The sequence below is a fragment of the Hippoglossus stenolepis genome, chromosome 4 (assembly GCF_022539355.2).
Source record: "Hippoglossus stenolepis isolate QCI-W04-F060 chromosome 4, HSTE1.2, whole genome shotgun sequence".
In the NCBI taxonomy this organism is placed as follows: Eukaryota; Metazoa; Chordata; class Actinopteri; order Pleuronectiformes; family Pleuronectidae; genus Hippoglossus; species Hippoglossus stenolepis.
The window spans coordinates 6392163-6419083 of NC_061486.1; the positions used below are offsets into that span (position 1 = coordinate 6392163).

At 41.7% G+C, this 26921-nt stretch overlaps 3 protein-coding genes across 3 annotated transcripts; 1 reads left to right on the plus strand and 2 right to left on the minus strand.

Annotated features, from left to right (window-relative positions):
- Nucleotides 1–250: 250 nt before the first annotated feature.
- wdr95 (WD40 repeat domain 95) lies at nt 251–17867 on the minus strand. The gene is made up of 30 exons (XM_035154419.2): nt 17677–17867; nt 17052–17310; nt 15771–15824; nt 15620–15694; nt 15378–15443; nt 14768–14998; nt 14001–14086; nt 13785–13877; nt 13653–13698; nt 13500–13546; nt 12579–12696; nt 12431–12500; nt 11729–11969; nt 11532–11637; nt 10570–10721; nt 9074–9176; nt 8813–8919; nt 8651–8730; nt 8494–8548; nt 8359–8404; nt 7924–7983; nt 3965–4127; nt 3786–3872; nt 3621–3679; nt 2836–2968; nt 2696–2735; nt 2128–2216; nt 966–1150; nt 724–826; nt 251–594 (listed from the first exon to the last, which is right to left on the minus strand). The coding sequence occupies exons 1-29, from the start codon at nt 17736–17738 to the stop codon at nt 758–760; spliced, it is 2982 nt and encodes a 993-aa protein (XP_035010310.1). The 5' UTR covers nt 17739–17867; the 3' UTR covers nt 251–594; nt 724–757.
- Nucleotides 17868–18320: 453 nt separating this feature from the next.
- Nucleotides 18321–19862, minus strand: LOC118106145 (testis-expressed protein 26-like). The gene is made up of 6 exons (XM_035154446.2): nt 19779–19862; nt 19537–19687; nt 19279–19435; nt 18943–19128; nt 18699–18860; nt 18321–18594 (listed from the first exon to the last, which is right to left on the minus strand). Exons 2-6 carry the CDS (start codon nt 19678–19680, stop codon nt 18461–18463), a joined length of 783 nt encoding a protein of 260 aa, XP_035010337.2. The 5' UTR covers nt 19681–19687; nt 19779–19862; the 3' UTR covers nt 18321–18460.
- A 2543-nt stretch (nt 19863–22405) lies between these two features.
- Nucleotides 22406–25085, plus strand: LOC118106147 (high mobility group-T protein). The gene is made up of 5 exons (XM_035154449.2): nt 22406–22593; nt 23709–23864; nt 23980–24125; nt 24224–24398; nt 24519–25085. Exons 2-5 carry the CDS (start codon nt 23718–23720, stop codon nt 24651–24653), a joined length of 603 nt encoding a protein of 200 aa, XP_035010340.1. The 5' UTR covers nt 22406–22593; nt 23709–23717; the 3' UTR covers nt 24654–25085.
- The last annotated feature ends 1836 nt before the right edge of the window (nt 25086–26921 follow it).

Here is a 26921-nt window from a genome sequence, read left to right on the forward strand (position 1 = left end):
TATCTACATGAGCAATTTCCATTACTTCACACATTAGTGCATTTTGGTAGAAAATCACTCACTAGATTGATTCACTTAAGTCTCAGTAAAATGTGCTGCACAGCCCGAAGTCATAAATGTCGCTGCTGCTTCATTCTAATGCTAATGAGGTCCCCGCGCTTTCCTGGTTCCCTTCATGCAAACATTAACGTGGGCAGTTGTGTGTGTGTGTGTGTTTCACAATGTGAATGAAAAGAGCCTGACGTTTACAACAAAAAGAAAATTTATTTCTTCATTGAAAGCATCTTAATTTAATTTATTTTTTTCTACTTCTTATGGTCTATTGTTGAAAAGGCCCACATGATTACCTTTACTTGTAATTCTCCCCATTGTTTCAGTATAGTATATTATATCGGATGCTGCAGTTTCCCACGTGTGATCAATACAGTTTCATCTCATTCAGTGGACTGCAGTTCCTCAGTGCTGCTTATGAGAGGGTCGATACGAGGCAGCGGGGGGGAGGTCAGGTCTTGTGGTGGCTCCACAGTATAAAAGCCTTTCAGAGCGCCGTCGCTCGATAGCTTGTTAGTATGCTCGGCAATTTCGTGACAGGGTCTGAAATGCAAAAGAAGACACACACACACACACACACACACACACACACACCCTAAATATAAATCTGTCTGTAATAGGACTTGCACATATGTACAGTAGTGCTTTGCAGTTGTAATGGGTGTAACTCACCCAGACTTGTGTTCCACTGAGGTTAAATGTGCTTTTAATCTTCCTCGATGTCGGTGTCACTGATGGATGTTGGCGGAAGTCTCCACTCACTCTGCGTCGCCAACTGCAATTATGCCACGAGAGGAGCAGGCCGAGTTCATTTCAGTTCAATATTTGGGGCGGTGAAGAGAGACGGAGAGAGAGGCGAGTACCTCACGTCGCTCAGATAATGAGATAATCATTTGTGAAATAACGCAGCTCACCTGTAGCTCCCCTCCGTCAGCCCCGGCCGTGTCAGGATCGATTTCATCAGGCCGCGGTGTTTTTACAGTTAAGGTTTCATGAGCTGGCACACTCAGGGGATGAATCAGAACCTCGTAAGGGACAGCAGGGTGCATCCAGGAGGACTGGATGTGGGTGCTCCAGCTCTCAGACTGCCCAAAGGTCCCTGTGGATCCAAACTCTGCATTTTAATGTGTCACCAGATTGTGGCAGCGAGAGAGTGTGACAAACCAAAACTGTGGCTTCTTCAAATGTCACAATGTCTGGATGCATTTGGAATAAGTTTTGTACCGTGACGTCCTACTGCGCTGCACACCCCTCCTACAAACAACAAACAAACAAACACACACACACACACACACACACACACACACACACACACACACACACACACACACACACACACACACACGACCGTCTCTACATGACTTCAGAGGACATTACTTTGACTGACATTGATATCGTTACTATTTGCCAAACCCTTACCTAAACTAACCCTAAAAAAGTCCTCAATATGTGACAGTGCAAACAGAATTTGCTCACCACAACCTGAGTAATACCTGGACCACACACACACACACACACACACACACACACACACACACACACACACACACACGTTTTCAGATTAACTTGAAAACAACCCCCTGCCCACGTAAAAATACTTCACAAGTGAAAGTATTGCATTAATAAAAGTAAACATACAGAATTACGTGTGTGTGTGTGTGTGTTGTTATCAACAAAACCTAATTGATACACTGTAAACCCGAGGCAAGGTAATAAACTTGCGTAGGAGGTCTGATTATTCAACAGCTCTTAGACACAACATAATTAAACTGCCATGTAGATTTCAGAGTGCACTGTACTTGACGGGTACTTAAAGTCGACGGGACACATACACACTGCACAGAGAGTGGGAGGATTAAGGGGGCGACAGGGGCCAAACAGCTCATTTTCACCCCAGGGGCCCCTTGTGGGTTAAGCCAGCCATGTGGACCTTTACACTGAAATGAACATACGCATAAAGAACAGTTTTTACCTTGAGCGCTGCACCTTGCTCAGGATGAATGTTGCTAATGTTGCATGGAAATTGATGGTGTCTGGAACGAGGGGGGGACTGACGGATGCAAAAACGACACCCACCTATGAATTGTCCACGGGAGCTCCACAGACGCACGGTGTAGTCTGTGGATGAGGTGAGCACCACTTGATCATTGTCAACAATCTGTAGGCTGGACCAGAATAAAGAGACATGAGACCAAATGGGAGACGGCATTTCTGGCAGAGCACTCTAAATCATCCGCGGTGTTGGCGGGTCTGATGGTGAACGCAGCCCCGGGCAGCACCTCACCTGCAATGATCGTCTGCTCGAGACCCTCCCACACACACACACACACACACACACACACACACACACACACACACACACACACACACACACACAGTCAACTCTACACTCTGTCTGTCTGCAGCAGGAGGAAGTTAAGTTGTTTGTGCTGCCACCGTCAAACCCAGACTGAGGATGACTGGTTCCACGCACGGGGAGTTTTAAGTGTTCAACAAGTTAAAGGTCAAGGACACAACTGAAAGTCGAATTGCTCTTTGACTGCAGTCAGCCAATGATTTTCCTTTTTTTTTTTAAACTGATGACAAGAGGATTTTATGTCCTTGAAAAAGTGTTGTGTGTGAAGTGTCTGTATTTTTCACCTACCCAGAAACTCTGCTGGTGTGGGCACGCCAGAAGTTTTCAGCTTAATGAATAGAAAGAAATTAAGTTGTCAGCACAGCTTCATATTTCCACTGCATGTGGAAATTAAAGGCAAGAAAATAAATTAAAAGAAAGAAGCCAACCTCTGGGTGATTTTTGCTGGGGGGAAAACTTGCTCATGTTGAAAACGTAGATGTAACCAATTCTGTCTGCAGCGTAGAGCAACGTGTCCTCATCTGCTTTAGCCAGTTTTGTAATTTTTTGCCGGAATCTAGACTGCGAAATGGAAATGTTTGGGGAAAAATCATCAAAATATACACGTACCTGCACAATGTCACCAACTGCTATTTGTCATAGTTTGGCACCGGCTCTCTCTCTCTCTCACTCACACAGAATAAAGATGTAGCACATTCCCCTGGATAATAGTCCTCTCCGAATAAAATAATCAGGCAGGCAACACATGGTAGAAACTAATCATGAGGAAAGTAAGTCTATGTGTGGAAATGAGAGCAGCTCGTATTGTGAAGAGCCATTGTTGCCAGTTAACAAAACACAAGTGGGACAGGGTAGCGTCACACAAATGTAGATTTTTGTGTGTCTCTTGTGAAAATTATTAACACTTTTATGCTGTTTAGCCTGAAAACACGATTTCTGCTTTATTTGGGAGAATTACACGAGCACATATTTTATTTGAGCTTTGGGGAGGGTGCTCCAATATTCATTAACATCCCGTTATTCAGGGTCTCTGCTTTGCAGCAGCTGCAAGAAAAGGTACCTTCCAGTTGTTTAAAAGCTTATGGAGCAAAGCAGAGAGACTGAATTATTCTTTAATCAGCAAATTTGAAGAGTAAAGCAAAGTGAAACTGGAGCGTCATTCCTTGACATTCAAAAGTCAAACTGAGGAACATAGTGGAGTAAAATATCTTACAGCTTTGAAGCAGCTCAGGAACTTTCCTCCGCTGAGCACTTGCCAGACATTAATACAACCTTTTACGAGAGACAATACATAATTTACACTGTATTAAAAGACATTGTGGAAGGTCGTAAAGTGAAATCATGTGTTATAATTAGTAATTAATTTCCTAACACTCACCCGCGGCGCCGGAAGACAAGAGAAGCGTGGCAGAGGAAACCTGGAGGTTCTTCAGGAAAATGATGCTTGGAACACTTGAGTCCAGTCCTGCAAAAACACGTAAAAATCCCAATGTGCTGGTCACAGGGGTTTTTCTTTTAATGAATGCAGCACATTCATCTTTCAGTTTGAAAAAACACCTTCAGCATTTTGGTATTCGGCTGCATGAGGGGGGACGATCCGACACTGTATCCGTCCAGAAACCACGTTCCACACGATAATCTCTCCGTCGTAGCTGCTGGTGGCCAGGAGAGACGGGGGGCACTGCGCCACACAAAGGATGTCGTCGTTATGGCCGTTTTTCTGAAGAGGGACAAAATGTGAGTCTCTCTAATGACTGGAACATCAAAAAAAGTTTATTCCAGCCAAGTAAAAATAATGTGCAGTACATTAGACAATGTGACATTCTTTTCATTTGAGTCATGACCGATGATATGAAGCATTCCTGTCTTTGTTATGCCGGCAACAGCCAAATACCTCAAGAACGCCTTGAGATATTTTGTAAAAACATGCAGCTGGACGTAGTGAATAGATTTTGGTGGTCAAAAGTCAGCTGTGTCCTCATAAAACACATTTTTTGAATCGTGAATTCGATGTCTCCAGAACACCTCCAGGTAATCAGTTCAAATTTGGTAAAAATACTCAAAAGGTTTTTGGTTTTGTGAACACAACATCTTAGGAACACCTTGAGGTAGTTTGTTAAAATTTGACACAAAGGTTCACTTGGACTTAGAGACGAACTGATTAGATTTTGGTTGCTGAGGATCAAAGGTCAAGGTCACAGTGACCTCACGTTCTTGTGAAAGTGACATGTCAGAACCACTAAATCAAATGGTGCCGTGAATCACTTTTTCCATCTCTTCAGCATGAAATTAAATGTGTTAAACTAGTTTTAACACATCCCGACAGACATATAAAACATGCAAATTACGTCTGAAATTTCAATTTTTTTTATCTGCACTAAAACCAAGGTGTGAGAACAACAAGTTACTTTCCAGAGCCAGCCGTCAACTTTCTCAGTTTCCTGCTGGTGGAGGCTTATATTTATCAGACATTGCACAGACATGAGACGTTTGACAGACAGGATGTTGTACTGTTTTTTTTGCCTTGTCAGTTTATAAATGATCAGGGTGCACGCCTCAGAGAACTGTACGTCGAAAGGTTGCCAGTCAAATATGTGTTATTCTGAGGAGCTAAGGAGTCTCATTAAACTGCTGCGAGGGAAAAGGATGATATTAATGTCAGAGCAGCACTGTGCCCAAGTGTGCCACACATTCTGGTAAAGCCGAGTTGATATCAAACGCGTGAGCGAGCTGACAAGCCAAACCTTACTCCTGCTGCCGTAACTCACACTGATACAACGTGATTCATCTTGTTCTTTATGTCCTTATTTCTCACTGAGCTCAACGGGAACGTTCGCTCGGAGCGACGCGGCCGCCGACAAGAAGCCGCAGCCAGCACGAGGCAAACCAGCAAAAGCAGATGGGATTTTTGAGCCTCCATTATACTCCATGTCAGTGAGAAACATTGAGCTGAACTGGGCCACGTTTTGAAATATTAATGAGATGCAACACAAGACTGACCATCTGGAGGAACAGAGGAATTCACAGTGAACCCGAGCTTTGGCGGATCAGAGGAGGAGGCCGATATTCAGTATATGGGACAAGCCATTGATCTTCCTTCTGCAGGCCATTAATGAAAAACAATTTCAAGAGAGGGCTCTGTGGATAATCAAAGGGGTCTCTCTTCTTCACTGCAAATCTAATGCAATCTTTCTGCTCTTTTAATGGGCCCTGGGGGGGTGGAGAGTGAGAGGAACCAGCAGCCATAATGAAAGAGATGACAGGGGACGTCTTCCAATGGACCACTCAACATTACTGAGAATCAGCTTTCAGTTCTTTACCTGTGAGAGGTAACCTGGCCACATTACACAGGCGCCATGAGATAAAGGGGCTGTGATCTATTTGGGGACTGATTATGAAGCCGAGAGCACGAACCACCTTCAGAGAAGTGACCCGTTCTTATTATTGAAGCTTAGGGGTGATTCTATATGATAATGCAGTGAAGCTTTGCCAGATTTTGAGCTGTAGTGGTTGTTAAATCTTTTAAGCTTTGCATTATGGGTTGTGTCATATAGTGAAATATTCATATGATGCAGAGATTATTATTTTTGATGACCTGCAGACTTTTCTAAACGTTAATGTACAAATAATCTGCAAAAGTAACGACGTTCCCATCAACTGTACGTTATGTTTTGTGCTAATTAGCATGCACAGTAACACACACTAAAGGCCTTTGCCATTTCCTCTCCCTCAGCCTCACCCCTAGATATGAAGAACCCTTTGCTGGGTAGTGTCCACTTAATACAGAGCCACAAGGGGTAGGGCTAGAAAATCTTCCCCTCGGAATTGCGACACCACTCGCTACGTCTTCAGCAGACAATTATTACAGTGACAAACCAGTTCAACTAATAATATTATATTAACAACCGTTATCAACCGATATTACAACCGTGACACATCCGACCACTTTGCAGGACACATAAATATAATATCTACCGAACATCATTCTAGCGTCAAAGTCAACATGTCCTCCACCTTGGAACTGTAGGTGCCGACCCTCAGATAAAACCCATAGGAGCTCACCAGCGGTAAGCTGGACATTTATTGTCACGGTAAAAATACGAAATATGTGGTTATGGACGTGGAACGATCACAGTTTGATCAAGTTTTAAGGTTTAGGAAAAGATCTTGGCCTGGATTAAAATAAGCACTGTAATGGCTACAGTAATAGACATGCAGTTAAGGCTAATGACCCATTCATCATCTCCAACCTCCTTTTTTCCCCTGCAGCCTCTGTGATGAATGTGTTCACCATGTTTTTAAATGCACAGAAGTCATGCAACAAAACTTTTGCTGCAAATTAGTATAAAGAAATAGTATAAAGATAAAATACAGAGGTAACACCCTGAGACACTGTGGTGGGAGCACTGAGGGCCTTTAGTGCACAGCCTGTGTACTGAACTGATAAAACCCTCCTCACACTTCAGTGAGAGCACAGACGACAGGTGAAAGCTTGGCTGCACTGGCAAAATCCATGTGATGGGAAAAGTTCAACAATGTGTGCGTGAGGGAAAACGTGACTAGATATGATCAATTGATTAATAAAGTGCTGTAAATACGATATACAATGATATAAACATGAAAATAAACCTTTCAAAATGTAAAAACGTAATGGAAAATCTAAAAACTGGGAGACTTGGAACAGGGAAAGAAGAAGGATGAAAGGAGAGACTCACTGCTGGAGTTAAACATTTTCCTGCAGGCGATGCTGAACAGAGCAGGGCAGAGATCAGGGACGCTTTGTTACCCATTTCTCTCTAAGCTTTTCTAGACAGTCAGCAAAATCAATTTCTTAGGACCGAGACCACTGTGTCCTCTGTGTGTCTGTGATGTGAAAATAGAAGCAGCAGGGGGGCTTCAACCTCACCGTCCTGTAGCTGGAACAGTCACTGAGGTAAAGCATGGACAGAACTGGCCAAGGACAGCCAACTAGTAAAATATTATATTATATTATTTTATAATAAATCACCTATATGATTATTATATGTATCATAATAATATAGATATGTTGTATGACAGCATTAAAATGGTGTATGGCTCAATTTGGAGCTATAGATAGATCATATTTTATAAGCTGATTATGTACACTATGTACAAGACCTGGTTAAAGGTTGATTCAACTTCTTGAAAGGGAGAATTAATGATATAATGAAAACCAAAATGAAAACCACACGTTCTTTTGCAATGATCAGACAAATGGAGTAAGGGGGTCTTTGAGTAACTGCAGAGCGAGCTGCTGCTGTATATTTGCCTGATGTGTTTTTGATCGCGCATTCAGCTCACAACAAAAAAGAGACAATTTGTGCTTTTTAGAAATGGTAGAATAACGACTGAATCCCTCCGATGTTTACGTCTCTGTCATCGAGTGTCCCTGAAATCCACGTCACAGGGAGAATACTAACTCAGAGCCCGTTGAAAAACATATTGCGATTTCCTTTTCACAAAGTTGTTGTCGAGACAGTTTTTCTGTTAATCACCAGGTCGTCCTGCCACGAAGGCTGCGGCCTCTGCACATGACGAAGGTCCTCGGGTATGTCCTGGCAAAATAAAAGGAGACGTCCATATAACGAAAACAGTGTCTTGTATAGAACCTCATCTTAGCACATTCACACTCTTATTATTAACCTGACAATGAGAAGAAGATTCATTTGCCAAGCAGGATATGAAAAGAATGTGCTCACTATTTCCCCCCAATTGTCTGGTTTTATAATGAAATTCAAAACCGCCGATATGTGGCATGAACTACCAATCTGTTCAGAAAGGAGTTCAGCTGGAAATGACAAGGTAAACAAATGCAAATGGGGCACAATGTGATGGAGAGGTGGAGGAATTGGGGGAAATAATGGGAATGTGATTTCTGAAATACAACTGTCAAATAACACCTCGTGTTCTGTCTCTTCTTTCATACTCACTGAGTAAATGTCAATCTTCCTGTCCCGGCCGACAGACATCACATAGCTGGAAAGAAATAAATTGCACGAGCTTCAACGTGGATTCAAATTTCCACCGAGTCGAGAACATCTGCCAGAGATCACATCATGACTCACCCGTTCCTGTGAACTTTCATAAAGATGCAGTCGCACACCTCGCGACATTTACCATCTACACAAAGAGTGAAAGTGTATTTACTTCATAATAACTGGATAATCTAGTGTTTCAAACTTTTTTTTGTTTTCGGTTAGTAGTTACATTTATAATACGCACCCTTCTTTAGCGTCTTTAAGCACTGACCATTGTTGAAGTTCCAGATTTTTAAACATCCGTCCCTTCCACCTGTGATGAGTCTGTAAACACAGCGACATAACATAGTGGGAGAACAACATATTCTCTGAAAAGTGAAACATGTCAGTTCTCCAGACTCTGTACCTCCTCCCTTTGAGGTCAAACGTCATGCACGTGACGGCGGACAGATCACATGTGCCACCGAACTCAAACACCTGGCGGCCGCTGTCAAGGTCCCAGACCTTCACCAACTGGAACCAGCGAAAACGTCACTTCATTGTGCAAATTGAATCATTAAATATAATGTTCACGTTTCTGTTTTGACAATAGACACAAACTGTATTCATTCTGCTGGTCAAGCCGACCTTCTGTGTCTGTGATGCTGTAAAGTAATAAATCACTCACAGATCCTTCAGTGCAGCTGACAACTTGACGGAACTCCTCGCTGTAGCCGCAGCACATCACGGGCTCGTCGTGTGAAACCGTCAGACGGCTGCAAATCTGTGGCCTGACCAAGGAAACAGAAACTGAATAACATGCGGGTTCATATAATGGAGATGCAGTCGTCTCTGAGGAGATGATATCTAAAAATGTTCATTTCCAGCTCTATGTTTTATGAGGAGTTGCTTTATTAGCTCAGGCCTCCTTTAAGGGATAGTTCACCCAAACTATGTTTGTGGGTGAAGAGTTTGAGTCCACAAAACACTTCTGGAGTCTCAGGGGTAAACAGTGTTGCAGCCAGATCCAATACAATTCAAATGACTGGTGACTCCTTCTTCAGACGTAATAAAACAACAGAAAAAAACATAAAATGCCTCCATACTGCTCCTGTGGTGTCATCCGAGACATTCTGACATTTAGATTTGACTTGAAACAAGGTTATTCACACCTCTGTTATTGTCCTCTGGAGTTACGTTTGCATGGTGACATTTAGAAACAGTATGGAGGCATTTAATGTTTTTCTTATGTTGTTTTTTTTATGTTTGAAGCATCAGTCACAATTTTACTTCAATTGTATTGGATTTGGCTGCAACGCTGTTCGCCCCTGAAACTCCAAAAGTGTTTGGTGGACTCAAACACTTCACTCGCTATCTTCTCACCTCTTCCACTTCATCCTCTCACCTGCAGCAGTTGTGAAAGCAAACTGTTGCAACTCTAGCAGATACTGAAAATAAGTATCAGAACCATAAATGATTGGAAATCCACGTGTACATGTTTGAGCCGAAGAATTGAGTGAATTTTCACAGCCACAAAGATGACAGCAGGACGTCTCTTGCTTATTGTGACAGACAGACATAACACTGGATTCACACTCTCAAACACAATCTGCCCAAAGAAACAAATTCTATAAGCCTACGTGCCCATTTTAAAAGTTTTGCTAAAATGCTGACTGGAGTGGAAAGCGTTGCGCCGTGAGGAAATAAAAAAAGCTAATGTTGCGAATAAAATGTTCTTGCTCAGTCGCTGAATGACTAGTAAACCTGCTCCATTGCTTACTTGTACGCTGGAGTACATTAACTGCCATATAGTACGATTCAAGACGACTATTCTGGGAGAGCCAGCTGCGCTCGGAGCAGATAAATGTATAAAGAAATGAGCTCGACACAGAAGGAGAAGGAGTCGCCTGACACGTGAGATCTTGTCTTGCAGGGATTACTTTCACATACTTTAATCTCAATCTTGGAAAATCTGATATCATGTTTAATATGGACACCCGACAGGCGAACATTATTTATATGACTTTTAAAATCTGTGTTTTTGTTTGAGTGGGAGGTTTAATCTTCAAAATCCTCAGTTGACTTTCACACACCATTATCCTGAAGGAGGAGGAATATTTTCAAAGTAGCTTCAGAACACATTGGGTCTTATGATGAATGACGCACAAAGGCACAACAACCAACCTTAACTTGAGTGAGAGCACAGCCAGGCAGTCTGCTGCGATGAAGACAGATTTCATGGCCGGCGAATACGAACATGCAGAAATGTCTCCGTGAATCCCGCTCGCTTTCGGGTCGACCGTAAACAGGCAACACTGGTCCTGAATATCCCAGATCTGAAACAGAGGGGGGGGGGCACCCAATGAAAAATGAGGTTGCATCATTTACTAAAGTAAAGGTAAGTAAAAGTAAAAAGTAGAAGTACTGCATTTTAAATTGATACTTAAATCAAAATTCAGAAGCAATGGTTTGAAATATCAAACGTATCATTTATCACAATGGCTCTTGTTACTGTGTTACTTTAAATTATGGGCTATTACACGACCATTAGGTTTAACTGTATCTAGAAGGATGCTCAGACAAAGCTGACACCGTGTCTGTTAAAGTGAGTGGGGGGGGAAATCCTTGATCCATGTATTTTATTCGGATCCTCTCCCAAATTGTTGTTTGCTTTGGATCATGCCAAACCCCTCTATAAAATCAGATCGAAATCAGTTTAGTAGTTTTTGCATAACCTTCTTAGTGGAGGTCAAAATGCCTCATATTTTATATATCGTTTATATGTTTGTAAGTTGATTCTTAATATGTAAAGTAACCTTCGCTTGCAAACAAATATAGTAAAGTAAAAATTACCATATCTGCCTCGGAAACAGCCGAGTGGAAGTAAAAAAGTAGCGTGAAGTGTAAATATGATGAACACCTGGTTGCATTTTTTATCTTTGCCACAATAATAAAGGCTTTTTAGTGTCCCACAGCAAGAGCGCCTTGTTTTATTTTATTTTTTGGGATCTAAATATATCACCCCTCCATCATAAAGCACCCTGTGGGATTTCTTCTTACACATATATCTCTCCATATATCTATATATCTTACTTTACCGGTACTGTAATTCAAATGCTGAAACAGAAGAAGGAGTCAAGTCTCACTTTCACAGAGCTGTCGATGGAGACAGAGAAGACGTGACTGTCCTCTGAGGAGATGCAGAGGTGGACGATGGGAGCAGAGTGGCCTTTCAAAATCCCAGTTGGTTTCCTGAGAAGAAAAAACAGAACCAGGAGGAGGAGGTGATTTTTAAGGGAAATGTTCATGATCTTGAAGAATCCGCTGAATTCTGCCTCCTCACCCTGAAAAATGTGGGTTCCACATTCGTATGAGTCTGTCCATGCCTCCTGTGACCAGCAGGCTGTGCTTCCGGCAAAGGTCAAAGGTCTTGACACCTTTGTGAATGTTGAAAGCCGTCTGGTCGCAGGACGCCCGGAGCTGTGGGGTCCAGCTCATCTGCACCTTTTTGGTCTTCCCTTCGTAGCAGGCCTCTCTGATCTCACTCAGCTGCTGCTCGGCGTCTGTCAAAGGCAGCACGCAGCCTCAAGGGGGAAGTGTTTTATTACAAGGCCATTTGTGTGAGCATCAATCAAAACGGAGGCAGGATAAGTCGTTATCAGAATAAATGACCGAGCTGGTAAGTGGACATGCCCACATACAAAGGCGACGCCCACACACACACACACACACACACACACACACACACACACACACACACTGGCATTGATTAGTGAAGTTGTGATAAATGAGTCATCCCTCACAGCTCTCCTGCAGGCTCCCGCTTGTTCAACACTGAGTACAATAGTAAGGACTTGATATTTATTTACCGTCCATAGCAGCAGGCGACTCTTTTTGTGTGGCTCTTTCAGCACAAAGGGTGTAAGAACAGACTTCAACACGTCTTTTAATTACGGCAATTATAATCTCGGCGTTATTTGCTATTCTTCTGCATGTGCTGCCAATAAAGAAAAATAAACAAAGACACAAACTGAAGGTAAATTACCTATAACAAGAGAAGAGGATTCTTCATTTGATGAGGAGACAACAGCTCGGAAACCTGGAAAATACCTGACCTGAATTCATAGGGAAGAGTCAGTTGTTCTGTCTATTCAGGGTTTATTCTTACATGGTTCGTGCAGATGTAACTTCACCTGTGTCACCCAGTCCTGATGAACCTTCCACCTGACGAACGTCACATTGGGAGAAACCACCGCATTGTCAATCACTATGTTGGGCACGTTTTCCACCTTTGGTAATTTATTCCATAACCTGTGAAAGGAAAAGAATGAGATGTACAGTCAGGATAGAAGCTGTTGAAACGTTTCCAGGAGACAAGGCGTCACACTGGTACACTAATCGTTTCTTTGATTGACAGGTAACCTATAGTGGGAAGCAAAGGTATAATTTTCAAACACATATTTGAAGCGTTCACTCACAACCCTGCTGTTAGTTCACGAGTCCATTTGGTCCAGGCACGCTGCTGCAGTGTAACAGTAACTGTGACACTACTGGGAAAAACATGCAGCTTGTTCACATGCAGCGGACACTAGACTCTACAAGGACCTACATTTAACTGGGACAACTTTTAGTACAACTTTTTAAAAATGCAATTCAGCCAATTTCTAAGTCCTGACTCATTGGAACAACTCGTATATATATAATGTTTTTACAGTTATTCAAAAAATTCATTATTTACAAATGAATTCATTGGAGCTTTGAAAATGTTATCATCAATCATATTTCATTAGACTGTTCTAAATATCTGCCAAAGCTAAATGTTTCATATTTTTATGATATGATCAAATGATATTATAGGAAAAAAATAATAAATTATGTTTGATCAGCCAAGAACATGATCTAGGAGGCAAATAAGAAACTAAACCAATCTGATTAGCTGATGATGGTGGACGTCTCCTTTGGACTCAGCCAAGAATCTAAACCCCCGAAATTGAGTAGCTGCCAGAATATTGCTGGAAGAGATCTGATAGGATTACACTATAAAAAATATACTTTATATAGTAGTAATACTATTATAAAAGGAATATGTAGGTCTTTAGAAAAAGCCCATTTACCTGAGTGTATCTCCAACAGAGGATATTAAAATGATAGTCACACATCCCTGAAACATAAAGACAAAACTTAACCTCGCACAGCATCAACTGAGTCAAATAAAAAATGATTTAGTCTTACAATAAAATGTTTGTATATTTTTTTTAATGACTTACCTCAGTGTCTCCATACAGAATACAACACTTATCAGGACCAGTGGAGCTGTGAGAAAACACACAAACCGTGATGTGGGACTTAACGGGACATTTTAAAGATACAGTGTGTTAACGGGTAGTTTGGTCACTCACCCGTAGTCTAGCGTCAGAGGAACTGTGTCCAGAGCGTTGATCTGGCAATACGGCTCCAGAGCGGTGAGATCGTAAAACTGGATCTCTCTGTCCCTGCAAGATTACAAAGACATGCACAGTGAACCCACTTTGGTAAAAATCATTTACCAAATACATTTACTCCATAAGGGATCCAATCTTTATGGGATTGATTTTCATTGCTCCCTTTCTTAATACCCTGTTGCAATCATCAGCTTGTTGTACTCGGTCATCACGGTGAAATCACTCGCCCACTTTGACTTGCTGTTGGCAGCGTCTCCGTTCTGTTGGGAATAAAGAAGGAATGTGAAGAAAACAGAAACTTTTTTAAAGATTGTACGTTCAAATCTCAAAGGGGGGGGGGGGGACACCTTCATTAAATACTTGTACATTTTAAATGGTGTCAGTTTGTCAGAGAAGCTGAGATGAACCTTTTACCACCTGTACATTAGGGACAATATCAAAGTCTAAATCTTATGATATTCTTTATTTTTCTCATTATCTTTAAATCCCATGAAAAGAAGCAAACCACCACTCTATTCATTTTAACTATATATTTCTTCTGCTCACCCATAGAGCTGCACAGTCACCCCCCCCAAAAAACATCAAAACACACCATTGAGTCACATTGCATTGTGCGACGTGTTCCTCCATTTAATGAACACACGCAGTGTTGTTTGTTTTGAGTCAATCCGGCTCACAGTGTCCTGCAGTAAATACACAACAGGACAGCAAATGTCAGCTGCTAAAAATAGCCCCCAGCAAATGTATTGTTTCCCCCTGTTTGAGTAACATTAGCTAAAAAGCAGTGTCTAAGGAAATGGGATTCTTAAAAGGAACTTGTGTCTTCAGGCCGAGAGCCACAGAGGACTCAATTATCCAGAGATTCACCAACACATTGTTGGTTTTAGTCTTTTCATGGGATTTGTCGACTGTAAGACAAATATTAAGTGAAATTTACATACAAATAAATGTCTGGTCCACTGAGGTCTGAGCTCGGGGCTCCAGGAGCAAACGGTGCCGTCTTCTCGCAGCGTTACGATGGTGCCGTCATGGGTGGAGTGGATGTTGACGATGGGAGCGCCCTGCCCCAACGCCTTCATAGTGGCAGGCAGAGTAAAAGCCACCTGCTTGCTGCGTCTCGCACTTTCCTCCTTCTCCTTGTTCTCCTGCAGCATGTGAGCGCAGAACTGACCCTGCATCACATTAACGAGCGTCAGAAATGGTCGTGTTCGGCCTGTGTATCCTGCATATTCATGACTTCTTCGACTCATATTTAAAAAACAAATCTCAGATATCTACAGTCTGATAATCTTATTTGCACGTGTACGAAGCTGGACGTAATTTTTCAGCTTTTTAATGAATGCAACCTTGAGTCAACTCAAGATAATTGTGTTAGTAGTCGACTAGAAAAGCCGATTAGCCCAAAAAACTGTGTTCAGGTCAGTTCCAGTTACACTTTCTCTGTTAGTGGTGTTGGCGTGCATGGAAATGTGTTAGAACTAAGGCGATTCCCCTTGCACTAAATAAAAAGGCTGCATGCTCCATGAGAGACAAATATGAATTTCATCTCACCCATGAAATTCTCCCTTGGCCTGAATAATCTATCTTCTTAAATAACGCTTGAATCTGCTCGTTGCTCTGTGAAATCAAAAGAACAAAAGAATAAAAAGAACAGTGACACTTATTGTAAATTGATCATATAATTGCAAAATGCTTGTCCTTAATTGCAAAAGGAGCGAGACAGGGAGGGCACAGAGGGACGAGGGAATTATGGGGGGCAGTGAGATAAAAAGAGAAATGTCAGGCTGTCTCACTGTGTTAGGCAAACCCAAGCACTTCTTCACTATACGTCCAAAATTCTTTGTGTCGACGCATCTCGAACCAAAGTCCTATAAGAAGAAAAACACAGTAAGAATGTGTGAAAACACCATCAGGGTGTTTCTAAAGATGGAATTCATACACTACCTCAAATGCTTGTTTCAGTCTCTGCAGGTTGTCGAGCGATATTGTCTCATCGATCTTATGGAGACAGGAACAACAGAGATTTTATATTAAAGCATTAAGCCGAGTTGATATTGAACATTGTATTAGAGGAGCATGAATCATATGATAATTTTAATTAGCAAAAAACGGCTCCTTCCATTTTTTTTTTTTCTGTTCACACAAATCCACTCACCAGGCAGTTCACAGAGTCTGAGTGCTAAAAACACAAACCGACGTGAGAGAGGAGACGTTAACATACTGCACGTTTAAACTGGAAACTGTGTAATTATCAACACACACAATTAGGGCTCCACCTCTGAGGATTAATGACAATGTCCAATGGCCACAACAACTATGACGAGTCCCTGAGACGCCAAGCACCCTGCCAGACGACAGGCCGCACTCTTTGCTTTAATGGCCTTTCGTCATTCTGACACAGTTTCCTGGCAACGGCTCTGTGATCCATGACACCCTTTGATCTATCATTAATAAATAACGCGGATAAACAGCCTAATTCCTCAAGGATGTAACTAGAGTCGACGTTTCCCTGCAGGATCTCCTGAACGGTTGAGATAATTGTTTAATCAGTCAAAGTGATGGAAGTACTAAAAGCATTCACATAAACTCGACTGCTTTCCCAATTTTCCTTTATTGGGAAGTTGCATAACTTTGAAACTCGTGAGCCTGTTTGGCCTAATCTGTTATGGCACATTATTCATTACATTAAGCAGGAGAGGGTGACTGACATCTGCACCACTGAATCCCGCTACCGTCAGACGGTTGCATTTGCAGCAGCCCCCCTGCATCGTTCTATCATTCCTGGCAGCTTGAAAGCTTGGATTTGAATCTGCTGGGGTTCCTTAGGAAGTAGCTGGCTCAGCAACTGTGTTTGTTTTACTTTGGCCTGAAACGTGGCCACCACCTCCCCCACCTCCCCCGGCCTCTGGGATATACACTGTCCTGCCCGATGTGCTGTCAGGCTGCACGGAAACTGATCATGAATTTGATTTAAAATGGCATCTTTGGCCTTGCCTCACATTCGTATTGCATCTGGTGAGATATGAGCTGAAAGTTGAGTTTGAGTCTGCAGGCTGGTTTGGCGGCAATGTGACACTCTAGTGACACCTTGAGGCTGAAAGCGGCTAAAGGCATGGCATGACTGTGACAGAGACAAGTGGCAAGGTTTGATATGCACAGACAAGTTTAAATAGGTCACATTTATTCCACTGATTTCACTTCCAGATGTTTTTTGGGAAACTGTACCTTGAGGCTGCAGAGTCGGCGGATTGAATTGATACTGCGGTGTTGTCCTCTCATGACTGAAGCCTTATCTCCAAGTGTGACAGAGTGTCTTCGTCTGTTTTGCCTCAGCAGCTCTCGGATCAACCATTCCGGCTGCCCTCTGACGTCCTCGTTTACCCGTCTATGTGGCACGAAATCATCTGCAACTTTCTCACCCTGACATCCGGGCCCAGACGGGTTCCTCGCCTTCTTCCCCGCATCCTCCTGCTCCGAGAGGATGCTGGAGGATTTGAGATGTTATTCTGATGAAATGCATTGTCATGTTGCCATAAGTGAATATTTTATTTATTTACTCATGAACACACTTTGAGAAATAATCACAAGTGAAAACAGTGTGTGAGTCCCATGTGAGCAGACTTCCTGTATAACTCAGTCCTGCTACTGAAGGCCACTCCAGCACCATGACAACAGCAAACATTTTCTGAACGAGACAGAGATTAATGCACGACAACAAGAGAAGGCCCCAGCATATGGTCTCATTGTCACTGCTCTAGACATTACCACTTCAGATCAGATATATTCAGCATTAAATTGAAAAGGCACTTGACAACATTACTGTAAGAAGATCAACAAATCAGCAGATTACCTGGTCACGTGTTGGGTTTCTAATCTTCCACAAGCTGAGGAGGAGCGAACCCTTTTCTCCATCTAGTCAGATGATGCGTCTTAAAGGTTGATGTGGTGGAAAACTTTAAAAACCCGACATTTCCTCAGACAGAGCTCCAAACCCACGTTAATCAGACACATCTAACATTAGTCTACCTGACACTCACTCCCAGCATTACACCTGAGAAGAGCAGGTGGCCCCATGGTAACTAAGAAACCAGTAGTGACAACTGAGACTTCAAAACTCAAAACAACAAGTCCCCCGTGTGTACAGAGGGAGAAACAGCTTTGTTTTCATGTTAAATAAGGGTTAAAACTAATGTTATTGACATTGTTACATCAGTCAACTATTGTGGCAATGATAATTTCATTTGTTTAATGAAGCTTTTATGTATTTCTATGCTTGTATTGCTGCTACCAAGAGAATGAGTTTATTTTTAATTCACACACAATTAATATCACTGCAAAACAGAAGAATAATGAATCAAACAAATGTTTTGCTGGTGATGTTTCATGCAGATGAATTTATTACATCGATGCAAGTTTTATTCTGTCTTATTATCAAACTGCAGATAGACTGCATAATGTCACATTGCAGAATATGGTATGGCTGTGATAAGACAAAGTTACACAAAAAAATAAGCAAATTCATTCTGTGAGATTTGTATCATATATATATATATGTATTATCTTTTTTTCAGTTTTTTTTAACAATATCATAAGTTGCACAAAAATACAAAACCCAGATTCATGAACTCGAGCATTTAGACAGGTCCTGGCCAGCTTGATATCCGCTCAGGTGAGCAGGACTCAAGCACAACAGCTGGAAGTTTATTCTCCTTCTCTCCATTGTTCGTATAAGCATCTTTACTCATAACGGTTTTGACAGCTTCCTTTCCTGCGAAATCAAAAGATGCAAATCACAAGTTAGATGTCTGTCAAAATCAGTAAGCAACTTTTTTTTAATTGCTCCAATACTCAGAGGCGTAAAGCGACGCTAACCTCCTGCAGGTAAAGTTCTGTGTAAGCGCTGCAGCTCCTGGGGCAACAGAGACTTTACCAGAGATGCGACATTCGTGACTCTCTTCCCACAAAACCTGTCGTAGGCCGTCAGATCTGATCCTCTCTGCTGAGTGTGGACATGCCGTTGCACAACAGTTGGAACTGCAACACACAGAGGATCAAATAATAGAAATGATCAGAAATACATGTATGTGCATCATCAGGGTTTTAATATTTGTGGTACCGATGCCACGGCGGGTCCCGTTCGGGTCTGTGATGCAGCTGAGGCGAGAGCGGTTGCCCATCACTTCGGGTTTTGGCTTCGGCTGACGATAATTGTCCCTCATCTCTGTGTCAGAGAAGCGTGGCACGTGACGCCTGCTGTGCAGAGGTGCAGGTCGTCTCTCTGCATTATTAACGAGATCACATCCTGTCGAAAATAAGGTCACAAAAAAAACGGAAAATAAACAGTTGAGAGAAATATTGTGAGTACACTGATGGTTTGATTTGTGCTTGGATGGCTCCGGTTATTCTGCCCTGGTGTGCTTTCACGTTCTAAACAAACAGACCTGTCCTATACCTTGAGGCCCACCCGTGAAGTCACATCTGTAGGTGGAGCGGTACAGTGCTGTCAAGGCCTTGTGGATCTCCCCCTCAGATGGGGGACATTTCCAAGGCAACCGGACATACTCTGGGTTTTGTGTAGCGTCCCTAGGCAGCCTCCACGTCATGAAAGACTTAAGGGAAAGGGCTTGATTTGAAGGTTACGATACACTGTGAGAGGTCAAGCATGGCATTCAACTGCAAACATAAAACTGAGGCGAACACAAATACCAACCTGACTGGGATGTGGGTTGTTTCTCCTCTGTCCTGTGTGAATGCATTCAGGTTTACAGGGTGCCTTCCAGCAAAACTCCTTATGGTACACGGTTGAACCAAAAGGTCCAGACTGTGAACTAGACTCTAGAGATGATGTTGACATCGGGCACCTATAGAAACGCATCAACAAAAGATAACACACACACACACACACAGAGAAATTCAAACTTGACAAGAAGCCTAGAGGCTCATTATACTCACAGAAGCACCTCTGCAGCCGAGTTTGGCCTGAAGACGAACTGTCGCCTGTGACACGTTTCATACGGATCCCACCACTGTTCCACCTCTACAAAATAATGCACTGTTACATCACAGCTCTGAATTCATAATATGTGCAGCACACACCTGTCACTGTGGGTCAGGCTGCACCGCTTCAGCCAAGAATCTGTTTAGATAAATGTCAACATGGCAAAACACGAGATGGGGGCAGAATAGGGTCAAAAAATGTTTTTGCTAATAAACTTAAATCAATCAAGCATATAAGTAATTACTGCTAATATATGTTTTGTGTTTTCTTTATTAATGATAGTGTAACAAATTCAAAAAGCTTTATATGCTTAAAATAATTTGTAGTTTTCTTTTCTCTTATCTCCCAATATGGTTTGTTGGAGAACTGTTGTGTTTGCATCTGAACTGCAAAGATAATTGTTTCTATCAGATTTTTTTAATTATAAGTGGTCAATTGTGGAGTTTTTTGCACGATATGAACTTTACATTAAATTATTATAAACATTTCATTCAGAGAACATTTTTCTGAGAGATTTGAGAAACCTTAAACTACAAAAACAAGGCTTTGGAAAGTGAGGGGACATCCTTCCCCCCCGGGCTGGTGGAAGTTAATACTTATACCTGAGGAATTATACCCTTCATTACACTCACAACAGTGGGTAGGAACCTGAATTACCCTCAGACAAGGAGGTATGAAAAGGGGAATTAAACGTAACACTTTGATCATTACATTTACAATGCTGTATGAGAATTACAGCACAATTACAGGAATGATCATAATATACATGACTCTGCAACGGGACAAAATAATACTGTGGAATTATCCCAACTAGTTTAAAGTATCACAGTCTCAGTACACGTTATAATGAGAATTAGGATATTACTTTCTCTTGATCACACATCCTTGGTTTAACTTTACCTTTGGCTTCCATTAATGCCGGCTGCATTGTGTTAGAGTTGTTTCCAGTGTAATAAAAACCTTTTGATGAAAAGCCAGATGAAAGTTCACTTCATAGGTGGCTTGCTGAAAAGCGTATTTGACGACAGTGGGAGTTGGATTTGAGCTCGTGTGTATTAACAGATGGAAAGTTTCACTCTCAGGTATTAGTTTGAATCTACACAGAGGCAGAGTGGATCCCAGCAGGATGTTTGCAGGCGCTGTGGTTATGGAGACCTACAACATTTGAATGGCCGCTGCATGCGAGCTGCTCAGCAGGGGAGGTGTTGCATTAAAAATGTAACATTGCCACAGATCTGTTACTGGTGGTGGAAAGTAACTAAGTACATTATGTAAGTACTGTACTGAAGTCCATCTTTTAGGCACTTTTTGTGATTTCATTTTATGCCATAACATTCAACTTTTCAAAGAGAAATACTATATTTGTAATATTTCTGTCTTTATTTGAAAGCTAAGATTAGATTAAAAAAAGAAAACTAAATAAAAACATTGTAAGCACCCTGTCAGCTCATTCATGTCAGAGGGCAAATTTCAATAACATAAACTGTTTTACATTTTCCACATTCCATTAATGCATTTTTGATGGTGTGAATTTTTTGCCTATAGATAAAAGTGACTATTTTTGTTTTTTCTCTATTGTAAGTAATAAGCAATTAATTTACACTGAAAAGAGATGCTGTGGTTTAACGTTTAAAATGTACATTTTCGATGCCGTGAGAGTTACAACTAAACTTCATTTACTTGAAATGTTCTGTGATGGAGGTGATATCCCAGATCATTGGGTATCATATACAACCAAATCTATCTGGAAGGCTATATACACCATATGTGAAAAGATGTCCTGTGTTATTTTGGATGAACAGTAATACAAGCAAAGTGAGTTTCTGCTTTACTTGTCTTGTTTTGTCAGCGCAGCCCTTTTTTTGTTTGTTTTATTTTTTAAATGTTAATTTATTCCATTGTCATAACAACATTCACCCATAATCTACAAGGGTGCATTGTCATTTCATTATACTTTTATGAACATATCTGATTACATGTTATCATATGTATTTCTAAATTCTGATACATTTGTAATTACTACAAACAATATTAAAATGCTAAAGAAAATAGACATTTAAAAATATTTAATCATGACAACGTATTGCACAATCCCTCCCCTGCTACTCTTCCTTTGTTTTTTTAAAATATTTTTTAATACATATTTGTATATCTATACTTGCACAAACACACCCCAGCTGCTTGGCAATAAAACTCGACTCTGGCTCTGAATTTTAAAACATTGCATGCTTGAAAATCTTTTGCTTTCAAGCGTAACTTTATAAAAAACAAATAAATGACATTGCACAACCTTGAAATTCACAATGTTCACAAACAAACTGAATGTAGCAGTGAGTGGAATCTATGATTTAACCCTCAGCTAGAAGACTAACACTTCATGCACAGACCATTTATTGTTCTGTGTTTTTTTTAAGGACAGATTTCACTCGATCACATGAACCGCAGTGAAGTTGTGTTTTTATTTACACCAACACACAATCGACCCTGAACTTTCACGCGTCTCTTCACTGAGATTCAGCCTCTGGCGCTTTGTTATTCGGGTTTAGCGCCGTCGCCCCCTCGTGTCTCCAAACAACCAGCAGGACGGAGCCGCTGCGTCCAATGAGATGATCCAGCGAGTTGGCGGCAGCCAATATCCGTGAGCCGGAGCCCGACACACGGATAAACACAGACGCAGCCTCCCTCCTGAAGACCGCGCAGTGACGGAGCTACTCAGTCCATTGTTTGAGACGAACAAACGCAGCCCTGGCGTCGTACAGAGCTGCCGGGGTAAGAACCACCACCATTCACCCGCTTAGCACAGAGACTGATGCGTGTTTTAATGGAACAAACCCGGAGCCGTGTTTTCACTGTACACGAGTGTGTTTTAGTTCAGCATGGCCGAGCTGGGGGGTGATGCTAAGGAAGCTCCCGCTCTCGGTCCGCACCGTCTTGCTAACTCTGCTGCGCACTTACACAACGCGTACATTAGCTGCGCTCGTACATTAAACTAACAAGCACGGGGTAAATACCCCCGGTGAACCGAGCTGATTTACCCGCGTAACATCCAGCGCTGTGTCCCCTGCTAATTCCCGTTAGCGCGACAATGGCTGCTGCTCCGGCCGTGTGGCTACCGCTGAAGCTAACGCTAGCTAGAAGGGGAAGAACTGCGGAGGCAGCCCGGGTCCAGGGGGACGCAGATCGGGGATCTTTCCCTCAGAGTTTATCGCTATTTTAACTGGAAGTTAACATCCAGTGATTTGCAGTTTCTAAAAAGGCCCGTGAGGTTAAACATGAGGCCGGAGAGCGGGGTGTGAAAATGCGGAGGGCGTGCGCATAGAAGCCCGTTAGCCATTGTTAGCAGCGCAATCAGCCATTTTAATAATCGCCTCATCAAAATGAGCTCCGTAGCATGCTAGCTCGCCGCTAGCTAGCTAGCCCACGACACAAAGCGGAGTGGTGGCCATACTGGCTAACGGCTAGCGAACAATCAACGACGATGAAAGGAAATGCTAATGTATTCATCTGCAGCCCCCCCAGCCCGGTTAGCTGCATGTTATATTAACGAGAAAGCTACAGATAATAAAATAATTAATTAAAGACGACATTTGCTGCTTTTTCCACGGACTCTGCGTCATGTGTTTGGATCGATGCGGGCAAGGAAACGCTCTTAAACCAACGAGTAGCTGAGTGTTTGTATTTAAAGAAGCATCATGTCGGCCTCTTCATACAATGGCTCATCAGTCACCCACCCCCCCCAATTCAAACAATGGATGGAGCTGACAAAGCAGCAGGCGCAGATTGCTGCAGGGACGTTTAGATATTCCCACTGCAGACGCATATCTGGACTTAAAACACAAATACATTTTTTAATAATTTAATAAAATCTCCCTGTCTGTTTTTAGTGTGGGAAGATGGGGAAGGACCCGAAGAAGCCGAGGGGCAAAATGTCCTCCTATGCTTACTTTGTGCAAACCTGCCGGGAGGAGCACAAGCATAAGCATCCCGGTGTCAGTGTCAACTTCTCAGACTTCTCCAAGAAATGCTCTGAGAGATGGAAGGTAAAATAAATGGCCTTTTAATGTCTTTTTTATTTTTATATATATAATTTTTTTTTTTTCAATCCTTGCAAATCATCAGATTTTTTTTAACGTTGCTTGTGTTTCTTCCTGACAGACAATGTCACAGAAGGAGAAGGGCAAGTTTGAAGATATGGCCAAACTAGACAAGGTGCGCTACGAGAGGGAAATGACGAGTTACATCCCTCCCAAGGGCACGAAGAAGAAGCGATTCAAGGACCCCAACGCCCCCAAGAGACCACCGTATGTGCCATGATCTCCACTATCATTACAATGTTTTTTCTTTTTCTTTCTGATAATAAATTCCAAGTTAAAACACTGACATATTTTTCTTCCCACAGGTCTGCATTCTTCCTGTTCTGTGCAGACTTTCGTCCCAAGGTCAAAATTGATACTCCTGGACTCACCATCGGTGACACAGCGAAGAGGCTGGGAGAGATGTGGAACGGCTCCTCTGCGGAGAAGAAGCAGCCGTATGAGAAGAAGGCTGCCAAGCTGAAGGAGAAATACGACAAGGTGAATTGTCATGTCATTGAAGGAAGACTTTTGTTTTTATTCAATAAACACTTATCTGAGTGACTCAGGCTTCTCTAATTAAGTTTATCTAACAACCCATTTGACGTGCTTTTCCCACAGGAAATCATTGCTTACCGTACAAAGGGCAAAGTGGAAGTTGCAGCAGCTGCTGCACCAGTGGATGATGATGACGATGACGAAGAAGAGGATGGAGACGATGACGAAGATGATGATGACGACGACGATGACGAGTAGATCGTAAAGGGATGGGACCTGGAGTTTTGTTTATGCCATATAACCCTACTATACTCAATTCACCATCTTGAAACAAAGTCAGACTGAACGCGAACATGTGTATATTTAATGTTTTTAAGATGTACAGTGTTATGCTCCTTTTTTTTGTAAAGTTAACACTACATATCTTAAGTTTGAGATTTTCTAGTGGTAGTTCTTTATCCCTGTAACAATTTAGGAGGACTACAAATCGGTATGAAAGTAACTAGTCTATAGGTGTTACAACTCAAAAACAAGATTTCTGAGTTGGTAGTGTATTTCTTTTATTTTGGAAAAAAAAAATGTATGTGCTGTCCCAATGTCTTTTTATTGTTCTTTGAATACCACTCTCTAATATCAAATGCAGCTGTCGACATTCAAGAATGTCCTCAATAAAGGTTGTTTTTTAAAGAAGGCTGCTGTGATGTTTTTTATCAACTACACACACGAATAACTCTGGATGAGTAGGTGCAAGATAACAGGATGTTTGTTCTCATTAATTCTGACAATTTTCTTGTTATATTTTAGACTTGAAATGACTGATTCATTTTTAAATAGTATAGGAAACATTTAAAATAACCAGTGACAACTCATTTGCACATCTTAAACAAGAAAAATATTATAATACAAAAGAACAGGCTCTGGTTTGAAAAGAGTTAACCAGCAAGATTACTGAATTTATGTGGAAATGAATGTTGTGAAACACTGTTTATCATCACATGTTAACCTCCCACACTTGTTCTGTTCGTACCCAAATAACCTTGAACAGCATCAGTGCTCCCTGGTTCATTGTTGTATGGTAGTTTCAGTAACTTGAACCAGAAGGTGGCGCCATGACAATCAGTTCTCAAAAGTTTAACCAAAGCTACATAGTTACTGGGCCAAATCCACATTGACAAGACACCCAATGCCAAACAGTGGCGGCATGAACATAACCTTTAATTGTAATTGTTAAAAAAACAAGCATTGTCATCTGTCCCGTTCTCGACAAATAGAACCGTGACCACTAACCCTTAAGCTCAAGTTTCTTGAATCTCGAAGAAGTGATCCGACACTTTTCACATTTTACAAAAACAATATCGAAAAAATGTTGCCCTTAAATTGTCATATGCTGAGCAGCAAAACATGAGGTGAACTCTGACTTCTGTCCAAATCACACAGCAAAACAAAGTCTACGTCGGGGACACCAGGAAACCTGTCTGCCTCTGTACTGAATGTTAATGTGTCTGAATGATCATTTACCTGCCTGTTTTTTGTTTAAATTCTCCCCTTCAGGTACATTAAAGGCTCTACAGTGTAGTTTGTACCAAACAGACTGTGTGTGTTGTTTGTCCCTCAATGTTACTACATAGTATATTCAAGGCATGTAACACACAGCAGGACAAATATGAACGTAACAGAAATAGTTGACCCTAAGGAGTATAGACGCCAGCTTTTGGCTGAGTTACACTAACTACATCCGAGACTTAAACGTCTGTGTTGTGCACTTATTTGACCAAAGTGTGGAGAGAAAAGTCCTTTTCTGTGTGAGTGCAGGCAGAGATCGGATAGATTTCCCTTTGCCTGTAATTGGAGACTCATGGCCTCCCAGTCACTTAAAGGGGGTTTTACATGTCTGTTTATCAGCCTATTCTCAGCAGCGTTGCCCTTTGCCACACAAAGAACTGTCCTCCGCTCAGTAGTGTGTGTAAATATGAGTGAAGTCACTGTGGTCTCCTTTCAGTGGGGGTCTCGTTTCACAAAGAAACCAGCAGTAATGATGGTGGTCTGTTCCCCTAGCATAGCTGTTAGCATTAACCATATACTATAATTGATTACATTGTGAATAACAAAGATAAACCTATTAGAATACATCTGCAATGTTAGCCATGTGTCATTATATGAGGTTTTATTCATGTCCTGCCATGTCAACTTGTTAATGTGAATTCAGTTTCAACACTGTCAGCTCTCTTTTGAGACCTGTGACCCAGGGCTGCAGTTTTTTCTTTCCTCTCCCCTCAGTCATTGAACGAAGTGAGAAAGGCTCCCTGTCGTCTACCTGACTGCAGGCGACTGCCCAAAGAGTTGGTTTCGTCTCTACACTGAGGAGCCTCACTAGAGAAATCCATGAAGAGAATATAAAACAAACTGATTCAGCAAAAGCATTGTAAGTAAGGTTTTGCTCTTTTGTTACTTCCTATAGAAATTTGGCAGATTTTTATAAAGAAAACAAGGGCGGTTTTAATTGAAATGATTAATTGATTGATTATG